The 19,406-nt window shown below is 38.5% G+C and overlaps 1 protein-coding gene across 1 annotated transcript; it reads left to right on the top strand.

Moving 5' to 3' along the window:
* Positions 1-7,886: 7,886 nt before the first annotated feature.
* LOC118736559 (insulin-like receptor) lies at positions 7,887-18,940 on the top strand (the record flags this gene model as incomplete). Its single annotated transcript, XM_036466619.1, is given in 18 exon segments — positions 7,887-8,302; positions 8,375-8,513; positions 8,648-8,814; positions 8,894-9,173; positions 9,247-9,394; positions 9,471-9,679; positions 9,787-9,964; positions 10,693-10,900; positions 11,022-11,136; positions 11,207-11,405; positions 11,495-11,985; positions 12,050-12,357; positions 12,432-13,004; positions 13,068-13,239; positions 13,306-13,433; positions 13,498-13,759; positions 13,886-14,066; positions 14,803-18,940. Coding segments are annotated over 18 exon segments (6,029 nt in total), but the record flags the coding sequence as incomplete, so codon positions are not given.
* Between the last annotated feature and the right edge of the window lie 466 nt (positions 18,941-19,406).

The raw sequence follows: 19,406 nt of genomic DNA, 5'->3' as shown, positions 1-19,406 counted from the left end.
CCAGAAGAACCAAAACTCGATTTCAAAAGACCCGAAAAACGTTTCCGGAAGAACAGAAACTCTATACTGAAAGACCCGGAAAACGGTGCCGGAATAACCGAAACTCGATTACAAAAAACCCAAAATACGGTTTCCAGAAGAACTGAAACTCAATGCCAAAGGCCCGAGAAACAGTTCCAGAATAACTGAAACTCGATTACAAACGACCTGAAAAACGGTTCCAGAAGAACCGAAACTCAATGCCAAAAGATCCAAAGTACTGTTTCAGAAGAACCGAAACTCGATTACAAACGACCCAAAAAACGATTCCGGTGAAACCGAAATTATTTTCCAAAAGACCCGAAAAACGCTTCCAGAAGAACCAAAACTCGATTTCAAAAGACCCGAAAAACGTTTCCGGAAGAACAGAAACTCTATACTGAAACACCTGGAAAACGGTGCCGGAATAACCGAAACTCGATTACAAAAAACCCCAAAATACGGTTCTAGAAGAACCGAAACTCAATGCCAAAGGCCCGAGAAACAGTTCCAGAATAACTGAAACTCGATTACAAACGACCCGAAAAATGCTTCCAGAAGAACCGAAACTCGATCCCAAAAGATCCAAAATACTGTTTCAGAAGAACCGAAGCTCGATTACAAACGACCGGAAAAACGGTTCCTGAAGAACCGAAAATATATGTGTAGGTTTCTAGCCCATATCTATTCTATTGACAACATTTCGATAACTCTGCAGTTGAAATTTATGCTACCGAACAGAGTGAAAAAAAAACTATAGAAAATTACTCAAGTAAATGCCGAGTGCGGAATATGAATTCCAAAATGAAATTTGCCGTCTGTCAAGAGCAGAATGTTGCACGTGGCAATATGCCATTCATAGGCGATGTAGTTGTTGCCTGCAGACGATGATCACTGTTAAATTTAAAATGGTAATAGTGAATTGCGAATTGGCCGAAGTTTTTCTGCAGCAGAAGTAATACTTATCGAGGCTAATAAACATTATGGATGCAGTCAACAATTTCAAACTGCAAGCAACAAATGCATGAAATGCGTGGCATGCCACTCAGCAACTTTATCGTTTGCAACTGTGTTGACACCGCTTAGATACAGATACTTATAAGGCGTAAAGGCTAGAACCAGTTAACATCGAACACGCAGATCATTTACATTTTTACGAATTTGTTCAATGAGTCTTCGTTTCGCACGTTTTTTGGATTTTCCTAATATTCTCTTCGCACATTTTAGCGTATGTATACAATTATGGTGGCTGGGCAATAATTTACTCGATTTAATTGTTTTATTAATTATGTAACTCACGTCTTCACACCACTTCCGTTCCCATCAAAATCAACCGCAATAAATGAAATTCCCCACATTCTTCAAAGTGTGTATTCATTCATGAAAAAATTTGCCAGCCGCACCTAGTCTATAAACCTAAGCCTACCAAAACACTTAATTTAATTTCCAGCTAAAAAAAATTGCGTATGGTTTTGCTAATTTTTTGCTGAAGGTTTAAGTAATTCCTTCCATACAAAAAAAAATAAAAACTTGTCAAAAATATAGACTTTTTACGGAAGAAAATGCGCGAAAAAAGCCAAAAATCAAAGCGATTTTATAAAAATTTAAATTTGATACTAAAATTTAAAGAGCTATAAAATTGCATAATAAAATGGAGTTCTAGAGATTCTAATAAAAAAGTTTGCAATTCAGATGAAATTTGCAGAGTTTTCATAATTTTTGCACAAAGTTCGAGATTTGGATTTATGTGATTTTTATTAGATGGTGAGCTATACTTTTATAAAAAAAAAAAATAAAACATTTAAAAAAAATAAATTATTAAAACTTGTTAAACTAACGCGCTCCTATTTATTTTTTTTACCACATAGTACATGAACATATCGTCGATGTGTTTGCAAAACCGCCCAACCACTTATCTCAAAACCGGCTATCTTGCGGCACTCAAATTTTACAGCAGAGCGAAAAAACGCATTTTCTTTGAAGGCATTGCCTTTATAGGCGGGTTTTCTCTGGCTATTATTTTACAAAATCTGTTGGCTCAACAACGGTTTTAGGATTTTTATGCATAAATTTCAAAGCCTGGAGTTCGGGGTCACCAAATCCCATTTTTGCCACAACAGCGATTTAGGCGGTTTTGCAACTGGTCGATAGGCGGTTTTGCAAAAACATCGACGATATGTATTGTATATAATATCTACATGTGTAGGGGTATGTAACTCATACGCCATGGTACCAGTAAATATTTTCCATGAATTTTTAGTAACTTTTTTCTGTATTAATTATAAGTATGTATGTGCATACAAACAGTAGTTCACAATCTATATGTATATATGGATAAGAATGCCTACCCATAATACACTTTGCATTCCATTTCATTTTCCTAAGCTCAAAAAATATCAGTACTACCAATGGCAATATCCATGGCTTCACGTCACGTCTTTATTGGCAGCCAACTAACCGCAGGCCAGACACATAGGCAACCAACAACAAACATTTTTATGAACGTAATTTTTTTTTTTTATATATAAAATTTTTGTTGTAAAATATTTGTACTTTCCAAGAATTACAAATTTACGACATGTGTTTTTAAATGCAAAACATACTAAACGTGATTCGAAAGCGGAGTGATGAGCAGCGCACATTTTGCATAAATACACTCAAAGTACTTACTTACACATACATACGTATGTATGTATGTAGGTAGACAGGTTATAACCGCTGCCTATTTAACTATTTAACCCATGAAAAAGTTCTACTTCAATGAGATCACATCGGTTAACGCGCGAGAAATATTTGTGTATATTTACTTTAAAACACGTGTACTAAATATGTGTGTATGTATGTATGTACCTTTGTATGTTAGCTCAAAACCGCCTTAGGCAAACCAGCAAGGCAGTCGTGGTTAAAAAAAAAAAGAAATCTAAATGCCGGCAAGTTAGCTGCTGCCTAGAATGGCCAAATGGCTAGGCGGCAGTGGTGAGCGCATTCTTCACAAATTCATAACGTATGCAAAAGTCATACGCGCCCACCAAACTGCCCTAAGTATGTATACAGTAGCACGCCCGCACACGCACACACTCGTCGAGCACGCATACACCCGTCACGCGTGCCGCTTGTCGCATTTAGAGAGTGGTCGACATTTAAACTGCCTCCGTGCGCACACAAAGTAAGATTTCGAATGCAGAATGCACTTAATACATATCTATCTATAAAAATTATGAAATTTATTTACACAATTAATACAAAAATGGAATCTGGGATATATATTTGAAGGAAAAAAATTTAAGATACATATACTGGCAGAAAAAAAAATCAATCATAAAATTTAAAAGTGCATGGAGTTTTTCCTACAGGGCTTCTCGGCAATTTGCATAGAATGCGCATATATGTATGTATGTGTGTGCCTCAGTTTGTAGTTACTAACTAAATTTGAACACTTTTTGCTTATTCGAGTATGAGGCATATACATGAAAAGCACCGAAAAATTTCGAAAATATTCTCAGTTTGAATAATCGTCAAACCAGCAGGTTTATCAAAAAATTTTGAGAAACGTTTTCTGTAGAGCGTCTAATTTCCTAAAAAAAAAAACATGTGCGCTTTTAACAGTCATCATTTTTGACATCCCCCAGAGGTATTGAAGAGGAGGCTACTACAATAAAAAAAAGTTAGTAGTTTTTTTTTTTTTATCAGTCTAATGTACATATCGGCACTAGACACGAGTAAAGGCGCGCTAGAGTTTTGACGGGGAAAAAATACGCGTAAAAAATTGGCGAAGAAAACGCTTTAGAAAATCTTTTTTGGTTATTTGTGTTTCCGACAGGGTAGGAGTGTGATGTAATGTGGAACGATTTTCCGTCATCCCTTGTCAAATTTGGTTTGGAGACAAACCGGTTTCGGCGTTGTGCCATCTTCACTGTCTTTTTCGTTATCTTTAGAAAAACTCTGGCGAAGAAAGACGCGTAAACATAAATTTTTATCTGGGCCAGGACTGTCACTTCAGCATCATTGCCCAAGAACTCTTTGGGAATTTATACACTGTTACACCCGCAAACACAGTTGTCCGCGTATATAAGTTTGCGCATCTTTCTTCCCTGTCAAATAGGTTAACGAGTTTTTCTTCGCTTTAATTTTTTTTCGCGGTCAACTTTTGAGCTCGCGCCTTTATTCGTGTCTAGTGACGATATGTTCTGATTTGGTTTATATTTGAAACAAATATTTGCTAAGAACTGCGCCTAATAAAATTGCCCGCCACGAAAATGATGATATGTTTGAAACCAGCTGTCAGATTTTCAAAAACTAAAGCAGTTTAGTTTTAGAATTAACAACAAAATTCACATAAAGCGATAAGGAAAACCAAAACACCGCCAATTAGCGTTTTATTATAATGTCTTACAACCTCACAGGTGCTTAAGCCGACATTATTTTAAAGTCTTCCAGATCTTTGGCCACGTTTTAGGGTGGCCACAAACAGATGCGATAACGATAAAAAGTAGAGGCCCTCACACAGGTAATTACACTGCTTCATCGTTCTTATGGCAATCCTCTTAATTTTTGTCTTAGTTACACGCAAAAATGATTCTAAGAAGTTAAGTCAGTTTGACCTACTTCCTGAAATGCTTGGAACGTGTGGTGTAGTGGTTAGCAGTGCGCGCTACCTTTCCGCAGAGCATGGGTTCAAGCCCAGGTTCTGACTACAAAGGTTTTTTCTAATAGGGGAATAGGGGTCGCCCTCGGCAGGCAATGACAAATCTCCGAGTGTATTTCTGCCATGAAAAACGGCTTCTCATAAAAATACAATCGCCGTTCGGAGTCGGCGTAAGTCCCTTCCCTTCGTGTGGCAACATCAACGCGCACGCAACAAATCGGAAGAGAAGCTCTCGGCCAAACACTAACACATTGTTTAAGCGCCAATCTATTATTATATTAATGGTCACACGACTATCATGCCTAATTTAAATTAATAAATTTCTATATCTATTTCTATAAATTATATACACATGTACACATGTGTATGCATATATGCGCATACATACATACATACATATTTCACCAAACCAAACAAAAATTTATGCAAGGCGGTGACGGCTTTGATTTATGATTGGCAATTATAGTGGCGAGACGCAGCTATATATTTCGAACATAAGCAAACGTAAACATTCGATTTATGTACGTATGTACGTATGTATGTATGTACATACATATGTAAATGTACGTTGTACTTGCACTGAAAAAAGAATATCTGGCGCTCACATTTTTGTTAAGTGTTTGGCCGATTTTCTCTCTCAATTTGAAATGTGCACCACACAAATGGGGGCCGGGAGTTTTACGCCGCCTCAGAATATTTTTTCGACATAGACAAAGCACAAAATAAATGTTCAGAAAAGTGGAAAACTTTTGGATTTTTTCAAAAATGTTAAAATATTTTAGAATTCTAAGAATTTTCGAGGTTTTATACATGAACATAAGAATTTTTCGACAATTTGTGATGTTTCACAACTTTACATTTTAGGATGGATTTCAGAATAAATAAAATTCTCAAAATTTTCATTTTACATTTCAAAAATTCTCATCAAAATCTTCTCATTTTACCAAAATTTCCATAATCAGCCAGATTTCGATAGTTTTTAAAATTTTGGAAATTATCCTAAAAATAAGTAATCTCAAGAAATTTAATAATTTCATAAAATTCAAAATTTTGGAATTTTCGTTATATTCTAAACCTGCGAAAATATTCGAACTTGCTTTCACTTTCAACTATGTAAAATAGTAAAAATCAAAAATACAACAAAAAAAGTAAAAATTGAAATTTAAGTAATTTGAAATTTTTAAAAATCTGTGAATTCGAAGAACTGATGGGCATTTTTCACCAGTGTGTTATAATTGTAAGATACAAATATAATTTTTCAGAAAAATAACGAAATTGATCAATCATTGCGCAATTATGCGGACGCAGATACGGTCAATAATTGCGCAATTTTGTAAGTGCTCACGACGTTGCAGGAAAATCGCACTCAGGCGTGTTCACTTAATTCTTTTTTTCTACAAAAATGTGTAATATTGTTTTAAAACTTGGACTCGTTCCAAAAGTGGTATTTTAACCTTAATGATAAAAAGATAATTTTTCAACTCTCTCGGCACGCGCACAACGCAGTTAATTGCACTGCTTTATTTTTAATATAGGGACCAAGGGGCCAAGCAAAGATTACCAAAAACTCATGAAACAGAACGAATCAAGAAAAAAACTATCAGGTTTGCACAAAAAAATGTATATACCGTTTAAATAAGAGCACAAGTCGGACTACTCTTGTCCTTTTACTTTTTTAGTTATTTACCTACAATAATTAAAAAAAAAATTTTCCGAAAGTCCATATCTCGATTTCGGAGGCTAACTTTGAAAAACGGAGAAATTATTTTTTTACTTATGACTCAATCTCTTAAAAAAAATGTTTACTTCCTTCTGAACATATATTAGAAGTATCAATCAATTGCAATTTAGTATTATTTTATTCGATTGCCAAAGGTCACACAATGAGATATCAACGAATATTCGAAAAATTTAGTTTATACGAAAAACTATCAGAAATTCATGAATATGGAATAGATACTTACTTACCATCGCGCAGACTGCAGCGTCTTTTGTTTACAGGAATTGTTTCTCAATAATAAGGTCCACAGTACAAAACAAATCACAAAATGACAATCTCGAGTGTTTTTCAATTAGCTGTAAGTTTTCCCATATCTGGGGAAACTTTGCGCATAAACTTTGAGGAATGTACTAATTTATTAGTTCACAAATGGAGCTGAATGTATTTCCAAGATTTACCCACTGAGTCGCGCGTCTTTCAAAATTTAACGCTTCTTTCCCCAATTTGCCTGCCCCCCCCTGGAACCGCCACTGTATATACAGACGAACACAAACCAATGTGCTTGCTATTGTTGCTTCGAAATGTTGCCATTCACAAACAACTCATTTTGTGAAGCAAAAAATTTATGGAAGTGCTTATGTTGCAGGCGGCACACACTTAAGTGTTTTTGAAGTTTGATGTTGTCGAAAGTGTTGACATCATTGATTAGCAGTAGTTGAATTGGCGAATACAATTCAACACTGTGAAAAGACGCAGTAAAATTGTTGGAATTTTTGTTTTGTTTTTTTTTTTTTTTAGATCATAAAACTAGAAATATTTTTTGATAAACACCCCGACATGGTATGTATACGTACATATCGCTAATTCTAAATCTTTTAACAAAGATCGAATCCTTATTCGAATGGAGTTTTGCTATTTTTCCTCTCTTGTAAAATTAAAAAAATGGACTTAGCAACTTTGCACTCTAAAGTAGCGATATGTATGTATAGCATTTTCAGTTTAAATGAAACCATTTTCAAATTACGTGAAACCTTTTTTAAATTAAATGAAACCTTTTTCAGATAAAGCGAAACCTTTTTCTAATTAAATGAAACCTTTTTCTGATTCAATGAAACTTTATTCAAATTCATTTCATTTGAAAATGTTTTCGCTTGACCTGAAAAAAGTTTCATTTAATTTGAAAAAGGTTTCGCTTTGTTTGAAAATCGTTTCATTTAATTTGAAAAAAGTTTCATTTAAACTGAAAATGCTAAATATGCTACCAGAGAACATATTAATGGGATTTACCAAAGTGAGCAAGTGGCCTGGCTAATCTGCTCTCTTGCCAGAGTGCCAGGCCACCTGCTCAATTTGGTGAATGCCACTATTGTAATTTTTTGTATAAATGATAAATGATACTACTTGCATTGATTATGTCTTATAGTTGTATCACTTCGCTCCCCCCCAAAAAGTCATCAACACTGTTGCTAATATTTTTCCCCCATCCATTTTCTTTCATTGCAGTGTGTCGCTCCTTGGATATACGCAACTCTCCGAGCGAATTAAGTCAACTACGCAATTGCACGGTCATAGAAGGTTTCCTACTCATCACACTCATGAATCAACACAATACGCAGGAATTCACACAAACCTTTCCGCTGCTTACCGAAGTCACGGAATTCATCATCATCTATCGGGTGCACAATTTACGTTCGCTGTCGCAAATCTTCCCCAACTTGAGTATTATACGCGGCACGACACTGTTCGAAGGCTATGCGCTCATCGTCTATTATAATCCGCATCTAGAAGATTTGGGCCTATCCAAGCTGACCACGATATCGCGTGGTGGTGTGCGCCTCGAGAACAATATTGTGCTCTGCTATGTAGAGACAATTGCGTGGAAGCGAATTGTTAACAGCGACGCGGAAATAACCATTGAGGTGAGTTCGCATTGAGGAAGCTTCGTTTTTGAGTAAATTTCACAGCTGTTGATTGCTCTCTAAATTTTGCAGAATAACAGCAAATTGATCGAGTGCCCCAAGTGTCCGGGCGATACAAAGACTGGCAGAGAAGATGGTGGTGACAGCGAGTTGGCTTGCAAGGAATTCGACGGACAAAGACGGTGTTGGAGCAGTAAAAAGTGTCAGAAGAGTAAGTGGTATAAGCGGCAATTAGAATATTGTATTACGGGTGTGTGTTCGATAGCCCTTTAGGAATTAACAAAAATTCTAAAGCATTTTATATTTGTGTTTACGACGACATTTTTTTTTGTATCTCATTCTCAGTTTGCCCTGATCACTGCAAAAACAACTGTGTGAATGAGCACACCTGCTGCAATGAGAACTGTCTGGGCGGCTGCTCTCCCATCAACTTGAATGAGTGCATCAGCTGTCGTGACTTCTCCATCTACAACAACACCTGCATCAGTCAGTGTCCCAAAAATTACTTCAGCGTAAGTTTAAATCTTTTCAACAAAACGTACCAAAAAATTTTACTGAATCCAAAACATTTATACTAACCAATACTTGCAGTACTTGGATCGTCGTTGCCTCACCGCTGACGAATGTATTGCCATTGGCACCAAATTCGAGAACAATAAGCCGCAGATCATTGTGCCTTATGATGGTAAATGCTCCACTCGTTGCCCGAACGGCTACAACAAAATCGGCTCGACGTGCATGGCATGCGGCGACAACTGTGTGAACAAGTGCGATGGTGCGCTGATCGACAGTGTGGAGCGTGCTAAGGATTTCACCGGTTGCACGCACATTGTCAAGAATGGACTGACTATTAGCATAAAGCGTGGCGGAAGTAAGTCACAGTAGAAGACGTGGAACGAGCTTGTATGTGTATGTTTTATATTTTTTCGATTCTCTTTTTAAAGAACATTTGATGGAGGAACTGGAATCCGGTTTGTCGTCTATACAAGAGATCAGCACATTTCTAAAGATACAAGGCACTTATGGTTTGACTTCGTTGTCGTTTTTGAGGCATTTGAAGCGCATTAAGGGTACTGAGCTCGATGAGAACAAGTAAGTGGGCACAAGTGGAGATCATCTTCGACAATGCCCTTATTTAATGAAATAAATCTTCTCTTCACTTTCAAAGATTTGCCATCTATGCACTTGAGAATAATGACCTCGAATCACTTTGGGGCCCCAATCAGACGGTGACCATTGAAAAGGGGCGTGTATTCTTTCACTTTAATCCAAAACTGTGTTACGATGAGATTGAAAAACTGTTACCGATGATGAAAGAAAATGCGACGTTCGATAAAAATGAGGTGGCCAGGGATTCCAATGGACATAAGGGGTCATGTGAGTGCTTGAATATCCACCATTTCGACTGAAAACTATTAAATATTCAAAGCAATTAACAAAAAAAATAACTGTACTTACTTGCAATGCATTTCTCTGAATTCTAGGTAACACAGAACAACTGAACGTTACCATCGCGAAAGTGTCGAGTCGAGTTGCGGTTGTGAGAATCGAAAATCCATTGGTATTTGATGACAATCGAACTTTTATTGGTTATCAATACTTTTACATGGAGGATAAGTACAAAAATGCCACCAAGTATTCACAGCGCATCTGTGATGATGGGTAAGTCAGGATATTTGTTCATTGATGTGTAACTTCGTCGATAAAAAATATTCTTATATGTAAGTATGTGTGTACATTAGGGTGCCGCACCAAAAAATGGAGCGGTCTTTCCACCGGAACTATTCAATTTATTACATTTAAAGACTTACGCCAAAAAAATATTAAGATTTACGTGAGTAGGGCAAATTTGAAAAGACCTCCCAAAATCATTTTTTTTTTTATTAAATTAGTTTTTGAAACTAAATATTTTCCAAAAAGCACAGCAGATGATAGCAGAGTTAAAGGTCTACATAAAAATGTTTTAGCATTTTATCAAAGCAATAAAAAATGAGATTTATGGAGTTATTTTCAAATCGGTCCGGCACGCGAAAGGCTTAATATTTTTGCGAAATATTTAGTCGAAAAATCTTAGAATATAATACATTTTCTAATTCCGAATTTTTTGTACGGATAGTGATGCATACATACGAATTCGTGTGCAAGACAAATGTCCCAAAACATCGAACTTTAATGGTTTCAGCGATAGCCACTTTAAAATATTCGCATATTCTTGTAGAAATTCAAAATTGAATTCAAATTCAAAATTATCCTTTTTTTCTATAATTGACTATATATGTAGTCAATATAGACCATTCCAGCGAGAAGTCTTTAGTTATTTTTGTACTAAAAAGACATTTTTACTAAAACAAATATGAATATGCATCTACTTATTTAAAAACGTTCCATAGGTGGATTGTGAGTGACCCCACCAAGGAGACCCAATACATTTTCATAAATCTGCAACCATTCACACAGTATGCGTACTACGTGAAAACCTGGACCATATCCTCGGAGAAGCGTAACGCACAAAGTAATATACAGCATTTCAAGACGAAATCTGCGCAACCGAAATTCGTGCAGAGCCTGAATGCCTACTCAATATCAAGCTCTGAAATCGTAAGTAATGTCGTAATTAATTGGTTGGCGATAGCCTCCAGCCTAGCCTTAGTACCTTTGAATTCACCTTAACTTACTTACCTAAAGAGCGCACTAAATGGTTATGTGAATATCTCTCTAGGCAATTACATGGACACCACCTGCCAATCCTCAAGGCAATCTGATAGTATATCGCGTACATGCATCGCTCGACAAACGCAGTCAAGTATTGGACTCACGCAACTACTGCAAAGATCGTAAGTGATCCATGTTTGTGGCTAATTAACTTAATTAATGCATACGTGTTCTCCTTGTTTAATAATATAGCTGCACAAATCGACAAAGACGATGATGCCAAGGACCCCACGCGCGAAAGTCCAGGCGGTGTCACGGAACCACCAAACGCCGCCAACTGCAAATGTGATGCCGAAAAATCGCCAAATCACAGCGACATCGATACCAGCGAGGCGACTATTGTTGCTGGCATTGATTTCGAGAATACTCTGCAAAATTTTATTTACGTGAAGTGAGTTGCCAAAGAAAATAGCAAATTTCTTACTACTATCGTAAGCAATTTCAAAAACTCTATATCGTATTCGTTTTATCAAAACACAGGCATACAAACGAGTCAAAGAAATCAAGGAGCAGCAGCGACGACGACAGCAAAGCCTCACTCACCGATATGGATGCTAAACGACGGCGGCGACGTCACAGTGAAGGTGCGCCCGAGGATAGTTTTCTAGTACGCCATATGCGCGCCATGCCCGATCATCTGGAAAACGTCATACTGAAGATTACCGCCGAGAATGGAAACACAGGCGATGCCAATATTATAACCACAGTTGCACCGATTGAGACTACCACACACGTCGGCAGTGCCAACAAAACGTCGCCCAATAACGAGGCACGCATGGATGCCACCGGGCAATACTATGAGAATATCGTGCGAAATATTTCGGTTGCCACTACTAAATATGTGTTCGAAAACCTCAAGCATTTCTCCGTCTACATGATCGGCGTCGAAGCATGCCGTGAGCCCGAGTTGGGCGCCACCGAGAAAGAGTGCAGTGATGTGCGCACGAGTTTTGTGCGTACGAAAAAAATGGGTAAGTGTAGTGTGAAATGTAATTTGAAAAAATTTATTCCTTAAATTGCATCACCTCATTGCAGAGGGCGTGGACAAGGTACAAAACCTGCGTGTTGACTTAGTGCCCACGAATTCGACGCGAAGTGATGTGCGCGTGCGTTGGGATCCTCCCGAAAATCCCAATGGTGATGTGGTTTCCTACACGATTTCCTATAAGAAATCCGAGCAAGATGCAGTCGAAGAGAAGCGTTGCATCACAGAAGTGTTCTATCGCAACTTGACTAACGGTTACATAATGCCATTGCCGACCGGCAATTACAGTATTAGGGTGCGCGCAAACTCACTGGCCGGCGATGGTGTTTACTCGGAAGTTGTTTACATTGACATTCCGGTAAGTGTCCACCCTAAAGTTGACTTGGTTTCATACTCAACATAACGCATAACTTTTTTCGTCTCGAATTATAGCCCGAAAAATGGTCTGGCGCTTTGATTGCCGGCATTTGCTTTGGAGTCATTGGTGTGCTCTTGTTGATGGGTGGCGTTTACTGGTATGTCCGACGAAAGTACGCACCGCCAAACGACATCAAAATCATCCCCACCGTCAATCCGTACTACATAAGTTTGCAATACGTACAAGACAGTTGGGAGGTGGAACGAGATCGAGTCATACAACTAAGTCCACTCGGTCAAGGCTCTTTCGGCATGGTCTACGAAGGTATACTCAAGGGTGCAGACAATAGTCAGGCAGACATGCCGTGTGCCATTAAGACTGTCAACGAAAATGCTACCGATCGCGAGCGTATTAATTTCCTGAGCGAGGCCAGTGTCATGAAGCAGTTCGATACGTATCACGTGGTGCGGCTACTCGGCGTCTGTTCGGTTGGACAGCCAGCGCTTGTGGTAATGGAGCTGATGAAGTTCGGTGATTTAAAGTCATATTTACGTGCACACCGCCCCGATAGCGTGCAGGGCGATGAAATGCCGTTTAGGTACCGCGAAACTGGCGTACAACCGCCACCATTAAGTCGTGTCTTCCAGGTCAGTTTCTTTGCAAGTCCTGTATTAATTTCTTGTTAAACTCTTCATATCAACACCGTTTAGATGGCCATTGAAATTGCCGACGGTATGGCTTACTTGTCAGCCAAGAAGTTTGTGCATCGAGATTTAGCGGCACGCAACTGCATGGTTGGCTTTGATTTGACGGTGAAAATTGGCGATTTCGGCATGACTCGCGACGTCTATGAGACTGATTACTATCGTAAAGGAGACAAAGGTGCGTTATAAATACTTACATGCATGTATTCCTTGTTTTACCATCCTCACATATGTTTGTATGTAGGTCTGTTACCAGTTCGCTGGATGCCACCGGAAAGTTTACGCGATGGCATCTATTCCACTGCCAGTGATGTGTTCAGTTATGGTGTGGTGCTTTGGGAGATTGTTACACTTGCATCACAACCATATCCAGTAAGTTATTGAGTATTACACAAGTTGAAGCAATTGAAGCTAAACGAAAACTTTACAAATCCAGGGTTACTCGAATGATCAAGTGCTGCGTTTTGTCATCGAGGGGGGCGTTATGGAACGCCCCGACAACTGTCCAGACAAAATCTATGAAATTATGCAACAATGTTGGGAGCATCGTCCCTCGAAGAGACCGTCCTTCTTCAAGATTATACGCATGCTAATGGACCATGTGCACACGGACTCCGAAGGATATCTTTCTCACTTCCGTGAAGTGTCCTACTACTTCTCCGATCATGGTATACAAGAACGTGAAAAAGAGCGAGCTGGTGAGTGAACAATGGTGCAGCATCTTATTATAGAAATCAATTTCAAATTATACCTCTTCTTCTTCTATATCTTAATGATTTGGTAATATTTCCCCCGTTTTTTTTTTGCTTATTTCCGCTTTCCAGAGAGCATGCACACTTCTGGTGATATTTTCAGTGAAGAGAACGAAATCGACGATGCTACCACTCCGTTGCGAACAGATGAATTCAATGAATATAAACTTAATTTGGCCAATACTTCTTCGGTAGAGCATGGTGGCGAAAGCCCCATGGCGATTGACGATGATCATCCCCACTCTCCATATAGGTGAGAGCATGCCAAGCACCATTAAATTTTTTAGGTAATTTTTAGGCTATGAACAGAACCAATTTCTATAGTATGATTCCCTGAAAGCTAAGTCCGAAAACCAAGTTTAAGCCTTGTATGTTTATCGAAATAAATTAAAAACTGGTTATTTTTTTCAATAATTTTAGTTAAATGACATTCTTGAGTACATTGCTAAACATTAATTGATGCGGTAAAAAATTGCAAATTTACCAAAAAACACAAAAAGTGAAACGCCAAGATATTTAAAATATATACAAAACGAAATTTGAACCCTTACACCAATTGGAAATTGTTCGGTTATAGCCCAAAAATTACATAAACTACGTTACGTTATATATATATATATATATATATAGATTTTACTTTAATACTTAAATACGTAAGCTCGTAAAAGACAGACAATTGCGAGTTTATTTATTACGCATTGCATGTACGGTACCAGCCTTCGCATTGAGTACTTGTCCCATCTAATATTTGTTCAATCACACCGAGTATTCATAAGGCAGTAGGGTTACTTAAAATTACCGAGGCTGTCCTCATTTAATTCATTTTCATCTCATCCGCCTAGCATTTTCCTCCCTATTAGTTGTTCAATATTTTACATACATACATACATTAATACATATGTAGACAGTACTTACATGCATTAAAGTGTCCCGACCTTCAACAAATTTTCACAATCAACTCCATATTTAATTTTATTCTTGCATCGCAGCCATAGCCTTGGCTCGGCCAACATTGTCAGCAGCACCCCAGACGGCCAATCGAAGAACAGCTACAACTTCTCGCAAATGTCACACAATAACCAAACACTTCTTAGTTCGGTGCCTTCAACATCAGCGGGCATTGTCAGCGGTGGCTCTCATTCGCATTCACGTTCACATCCGCTACAACAACCGGCTTCTCTTCGTCAGCCACGCTATAGCCAGTTTCCCACTGAAGAGGCTGCTGCCAATTATGTCCTTCCCGACTATGATCCGCGCACTGCGTTCGATGGGAAGAATGCACGTCAGGGTCCAATGGCCAGCGGTAGCGTTGAAACCGACGAGCGCGGCTATGAGATGTACGATCCCAGTCCAAACTACCGCGAACACGTGCCATACGATCCGACTTTAGATGAAGAAGATTTTGATGGTTTGCCAATGGGCGGGCACAATACCCGCATCGGCAGCGGTGGCCAGCAGTTACTGCCTCGCAGTAAACCGCGACATCGCATGCCCACCATAATGCCAATGTCCAGCTCAATGCCCGATGAAATGATTGGTACACCGATTTCCTCCTCATTGCATCCGTCCACAGCTTCGGCGGCTTCGTCAAATGCTTCCTCAACAAACGCGACAGCGGGCCGTTATTCGAGCCTCAAAGCCGTGGCCGATAAGGTGCAGTCCATGCCGTTGCGCTTCAAAAACATCAACCGACGCATCTTCAATCACAAACGCACAGGTAGTAACGCGAGTCACAAGAGCACCAGTTCCAATCCAAATACCGCCACCTCGTCGAGTAGCAATTCCAACTTGACAGCGGCTACCGTTGGACGCGGCAAAAGTATGAGCGGTCAGAATTTGGGCACAATTGAGAGCGGTGGCAGTGGCAGCGCCAGTAGCTATGTGACGCCACGCTTCTTCACTCCCGCCTCCGATGCAAACACAACGCTCACCAGCGATAATCCAAACTACCGTCTGTTAGATGAGACTGCGAATACATCGTGCCTTTCGGGCGCGGGCGACGCGCCACCACGCGCGCACGGCGCCTTCTCGTCAAGTGGTAATACAAATTACAAGCGCTTAGACGAATCGCTAAATGCAACATTAACGCCAGGTAAAACTACAAGTGGGACCACCACGACCGGCAGTAGCGCAGCACCACCGCGGCAGCAAATGCCTTCTCGCCAAAATTCCGATTACACGTTGATGGGGGCGGCAGCAACCGATTCCACATTACATACTACTGACAATCCAAATTACGTGGTCATGAATCAGCCATCGGCCCCAACAATGCCACCCACTCATCTGCCGCACACAATCTCCGCCAGTCCGATTGCAACCGCATCCGCACAAACAAGCGAAAATCCCGCCTACACAATGATGGGGCCTGTGCCATTAGGCCCAAGCAAAAATGGATCATCGACATCAACCATCGGAGATGATCCCAAAGATGATGGCGACGACGACGACGATGACGACAATGGCGACGAAGATGATGAGCCAACAGTGCATATCAAAATGGAACTGCTCGGTGGCCGACGCCGTGGCGGTGAGGGCACTCAACAATCTCGCAAGGCACGCGGTCATCGAAGTCGCAGCCAAAGTCAGCATAAATTGGATGAGAAGGCAACATCAAAGACCGGCAATTCACCGGCTACCACATCAGCCAGCACCAGTCTAGCAACTGCGGATGAGGGCTGCAGTAGCTATGTGAGTTTAGCGCCAGTGGCAACAACAGCCACTACGATCCCAACCACAGAGTCCCGCCCATCTACGACGTATTCGCTCAAGGAGAAGTGGTTACGACAGCAATCACAGCAGCCACCACAACCACCACCGAATGGTTTCATAGGGCGAGAAGCGTAGTATCGGGCGGTGGCGGCGAAATCCGAGCGCAGAAAACGGAAGACAAGAAAGCGTACGCTGCCATTATAAAGTGAATGAGGTGTAGCGCAGATTGTGGTGTTCGAAGCAATCGCGAATCAACTGTAAATTCTCGCCGCAACGAAACACACCTACTCGAGAGGGTTATCACGTGCACACCATAAGCCATTTCTATTGTATTTATGTACATATGTAGGTGTATTTGTGCTAATGATATATTTTTTTTAGAGAAATTCAAGAAAGGAAATAAGATTAAGTAATTCAAATACTAAACTGTACAACTCCATTTTGTATGTAATTGCTAAAAGTTTAAGCATCATTTAGCCTATTTTAGGTAAAAAGAGCTAAGATCATTTCAGACGTTCATGATAATTGTATTGCATTGTACGAGAAAAAGAAAAAACACAAAAAAAAAATCTACACATTAATTAACAATTTAATACTGTAATACTTCATATAAAACATAGTTATAACATAAAATTATAATATGTATAATATGTGCACACTAGTAAAAAAAAAGCATAACTCTGTAAGCAATTTGTTTAAAAAAAAAAGCATGCAACTTATTTGACAAAGCAGACACTCAAAAGCGAGAAAGCGTAAAGCCTTCGCTTCAGGTGTGTGTTGTTGAAATATGATGAGGTAGGCATGCTGAGAAGACATGGTAGAAAATAAAGACTGCGGAATGCTTGTAGATGCCAATTTATAACTTATTTAGAAAGCACATTCGATGTTCGGGCTCTTAACATATAGGTAGAGGAGGCATGAAATGCAGGAAGCGAGATTAGCTAAATACATACATACTCTGGTATATGCGAATAATTGTAACAAAATCAAGAAAGGAGCAGGAAACTTTTTATTCATGCACGAGGTATTTGTTGTAGTCCTGTTCGAGTAATTTACATAACTGTGTAAGAAATGTTTTCTGTCACGAAGAGATTCTCAAATTATTCATAAAAACAAACTTTTGATATACCTAGAAAACAGCGCCACCTATTAAAGAAAGCCATTTTGTAATCGGCTCTAACACAAAAAAACAACATTTTTGTAGTTGTTGTATTAAGAGCATACAAATTCCCCAGAGTTGTTGGGTTACGTGGAGCTGACTGTCGTGGGAACACAAAATCAATCGATAAAATGATTTGCAACTGAATGTAATTTCGAACAAATAGTAAGGAAGACCACATGGGATTGTAAAAAATTAAATAGAATGTATTTCTGAAAGAATTGAAAAAAAAATATATCAAAAATAGTTCTTTCGAAAAATGTCTCTATATATAAATATTTTCAAAACGACAATTTGGCATCATTGCCAGTGGTGCTGACATTTATTAGAAATAATAGCCATTTTCCATTTGGAAACGAAGATAGTAACGACATAGAAACATTCGTTTAGAACTTACCTGCGCCGTTTCAATATATGACAAGAATTCGAAATCAGAAACACCGACGAAATAGAAAGGATAGTTAAAACAACAAGGCCAACAGGTATAGTCCCGAAAGTTTTTGGCGAGTTTAATATTTATGCAAACAAAAAGTTCTTCTTTCTGAATCCTTATTAAATCCAAAACTTGCCAAAAAAAAAAATATTTGAGTTAAAAGCTTTTTACAAACTCATTTGAAAATGATTTTTTATGAATAAGTTGCGAAGTTTCGATTGTATGAAAAATTATGAACACAGTTTCAGGAATTATTTGACGAGAGCTACGGCCTGCACTAGGTCACTCGGAAAAGTTCATTTTCACTACTATATAGTAAAATCGCTAAATCGGTTTTTTTTCTCTAACATCTTTATTTGATGTCCAATTTCTATAAATAACACCTCGTTATAAAGGTATCAAGAAAGCCTACAGTTGTATATGCTGAGCTACTATCATGTCTCATAAACTTTGACGTGTTATACGCAATACTATATGTCAAATTATAATCCGTCGGCGAGAAAAATATTAACCCATTTTCATTAATCAACAGCTAAGTAACGGTAATTGTGTAGGAGTTCAATTGTATGATAACAATAACAAGTAAATATTTGTTATTAAATATTTATTTAATAATTAAATTTTTTTCGGACCGTGTTCGACTATTAAGCTAGAGTGTATTTTTGAGCTTCTTACTACTGATAACAGGGTGTAGGTAAAAAACAAAAAAAAAAACATCATAGCCTTTTTAGTTTAACATTCTAGAATAGTCTTTTGTGTGCTTTTTTGATACCTTTACAATAGTATATCATTTATGGAAATCGAATATCAAATAGATAAGTTATAGGAAAAAAACTATTTATGTATATGTATGTTTGAGAGGGTGCCCAAATAAAATGTTTACACTTCTGAAATACCCTCATAGTAAAAGTTCAAAATCGCATGGAACAAATTGAACTTTTTTTTTGTGTTACGGTGTAATGAATTCGAATTTGAGAAGTTCAAAAGCGAATTTTCGATATGCATACATATCATCACCTTAATTCACAAAGGCCCTAACCAACAAACTTTTTTATTTTTACAGGAGAAGCTAAAGTCATTATAAAATTATGGGGTTTTTGTTTCTACAAAAAATGTTGCAATCTCATTGCCCTCTTCTTAGTATTTGTGCGTAGAGCGCAAAGAGAACGTTCCCTGTTTTGGTATCAAAAACAGGTAGGGGTTTTTAAAGAGTGGCATGTAACTCCGTTGTTTTTGGTACTAACACTTAAAAATTTTTGTTGAAGGTGTATTTTGTTTATCCTACCTATTTA

The sequence above is a fragment of the Rhagoletis pomonella genome, unplaced genomic scaffold (genome assembly GCF_013731165.1).
Source record: "Rhagoletis pomonella isolate Grant_MI unplaced genomic scaffold, Rhpom_1.0 Rhpom_scaffold_00001, whole genome shotgun sequence".
Classification (NCBI taxonomy): Eukaryota; Metazoa; Arthropoda; class Insecta; order Diptera; family Tephritidae; genus Rhagoletis; species Rhagoletis pomonella.
The sequence above is the reverse complement of the archived record's forward strand: the minus strand, read 5'-3'. Positions and strand labels throughout refer to the sequence as shown.